Below are 1,828 nucleotides of genomic sequence, written 5' to 3' on the forward strand. Positions count from 1 at the left end.
TATCGAATCCGCCCGCATTGAATTTCGTAGTGTCAAAATGTTATTCTCCTCACTTCACCATTATGTGAAGTTCCGCAAGCGATCAGTACTGCTCATCCCCATCACTCATGCCCTTGACTATCTCGAAACGCAACAAGGACAACGATACAGGAAAGACAGTAACGTTTGGTAACCTCCCGGAAGGATCATCAGTCAGGGAGCTCAGCTGAGATCCATTGCAGCGGAAGCAGTGAACTGCCTCAGCGATGGGAAAGGGTCATTTGATGCACCTATGAGATACTTTTTAATCATGAAGTCAAGTCCCTGTCGAGCTACCTCCAGCTGGGGCTGATCCGTAGAGCATCTTCCCATCCTCAGCGGCTGCGAGCTCGCGCCGAATCTCAATCGTTATCTGCGAAGAGAAATCAGCCCTGAACTGACGCACAGTGAAGAGTCGGTCTATGGGCTCAAATGGAAATACAATCTCAATTCTACGATGAGAATAATCATAGATGATACCTCCTTGTGCGGATGCGCCTTCATGACAGCCTTCAGCGTTCGAATCTCCGACTGTGACAGCTCGTGCTTGTACCTGATAATTGCACAGATGCCAGCGGGCAATGGGATATGTAGACCGACCTCTGCACAAAAGCTAGAAGCGACTGATGCCATAGAACAGGCATTTCCCTTTGATCTGGTATGAATCCCTTATAATGATCAACAACGGCACTGACAGCCCTCTTGGGCAGGGAGTACCTAATAAAGCAAGCAATAGTTGTACGAGAATCTCCAAGCACCCACTTCTTGTTAATGATGGTCCTTATAGCAATACTCGCAGTGGGACCAGGCCAGGAGAGGCTAGTGAGTTGACACAGTCTGACCAAGGCTGCCGCAGAGTGGAGAACCGGCAAGGAGCATTTTGCCAACACCTATATCAGTCAAATTATGCACTCCAACAACAGGTGAACACCCCTCTAAGCGATAGATGCAAGCGAACAGCAATCTGAGGAGCGCTCGAGTCGATCTCAGTATCCATACTACACTGCAAACTATGACTGCTTCCCTGATGGTGCAAGTAGGGCAGAGTATGAGCGGCAGGAAGATGCCCTTGAACCACGCCGCCGGCTTGAACGTGGCCGCCTAGGTTACACAAGACTAATGAGCAGTTGAGGAGGAGAGCTGCCCACCTTGAGGGCCTCATAGTAGTGGAAATTGAGTTTCTTATTTACCGCTATGTCCTCTCGAACAGCCGGTAGGAGTACCTAGCACGGAAATGCGATGCACAATGCAAGTGTGGTGACACCATACCAAATTAAGGTATCTCTGAGCTTGCTTTGGGCTGAGACTAGAGACGAATATCTTAGTGGCCTCTCGAGTAGCAGCAGGAGTCCATTCGACAGGATTCGTTATGAACAATACCTACATGCCCACGTCCCATTCAAGAGGATACCAAAGGACTACCTCCTCCCAGTTGATGAGGCTCGGGATGATCTTGAAAGCCTTGGGTATCTTACCAGACTTATACGTACTCAGCCATTTACCAATATCTGAGTACCTGACCAAGACAAGGCTCTAACATGGGGCACACCATGTGGTTCGTTCTTACACTCTCACAACCTGTGGGTTAATGGCCTCACTGGCATCCTCTTCATTTGACTGGACCTTCGACACTCCACCACCCGAGCCAGCCTCTCGTTCTCGCAGCTGGGCATACCAATCTCCCGCGAATAAGCACAGCATTGATAGATACTACCTTCTGTTCTATGATGTCAGCAAGCGTCAGTCTCTTGGGCTCCTCATTGGTCGTTCTGAACTGAGCCTGGGCGGCCTCATCTGCTTCTGTCACTTC

General features: G+C 49.6%; 1 protein-coding gene across 1 annotated transcript; it reads right to left on the bottom strand.

Annotated features, from left to right (window-relative positions):
• Nucleotides 1-201: 201 nt before the first annotated feature.
• On the bottom strand, nucleotides 202-1,719 carry Pmar_PMAR001329 (bystin, putative; the record flags this gene model as incomplete). Its single annotated transcript, XM_002769141.1, has 9 exons — nucleotides 202-269; nucleotides 316-410; nucleotides 461-571; nucleotides 619-908; nucleotides 1,021-1,119; nucleotides 1,167-1,241; nucleotides 1,288-1,398; nucleotides 1,441-1,534; nucleotides 1,586-1,719. 9 exons carry the CDS (start codon nucleotides 1,717-1,719, stop codon nucleotides 202-204), a joined length of 1,077 nt encoding a protein of 358 aa, XP_002769187.1.
• Nucleotides 1,720-1,828: the final 109 nt, after the last annotated feature.

Source organism: Perkinsus marinus (assembly GCF_000006405.1).
Source record: "Perkinsus marinus ATCC 50983 genomic scaffold scf_1104296966348, whole genome shotgun sequence".
NCBI lineage: Eukaryota > Perkinsozoa > Perkinsida > Perkinsidae > Perkinsus > Perkinsus marinus.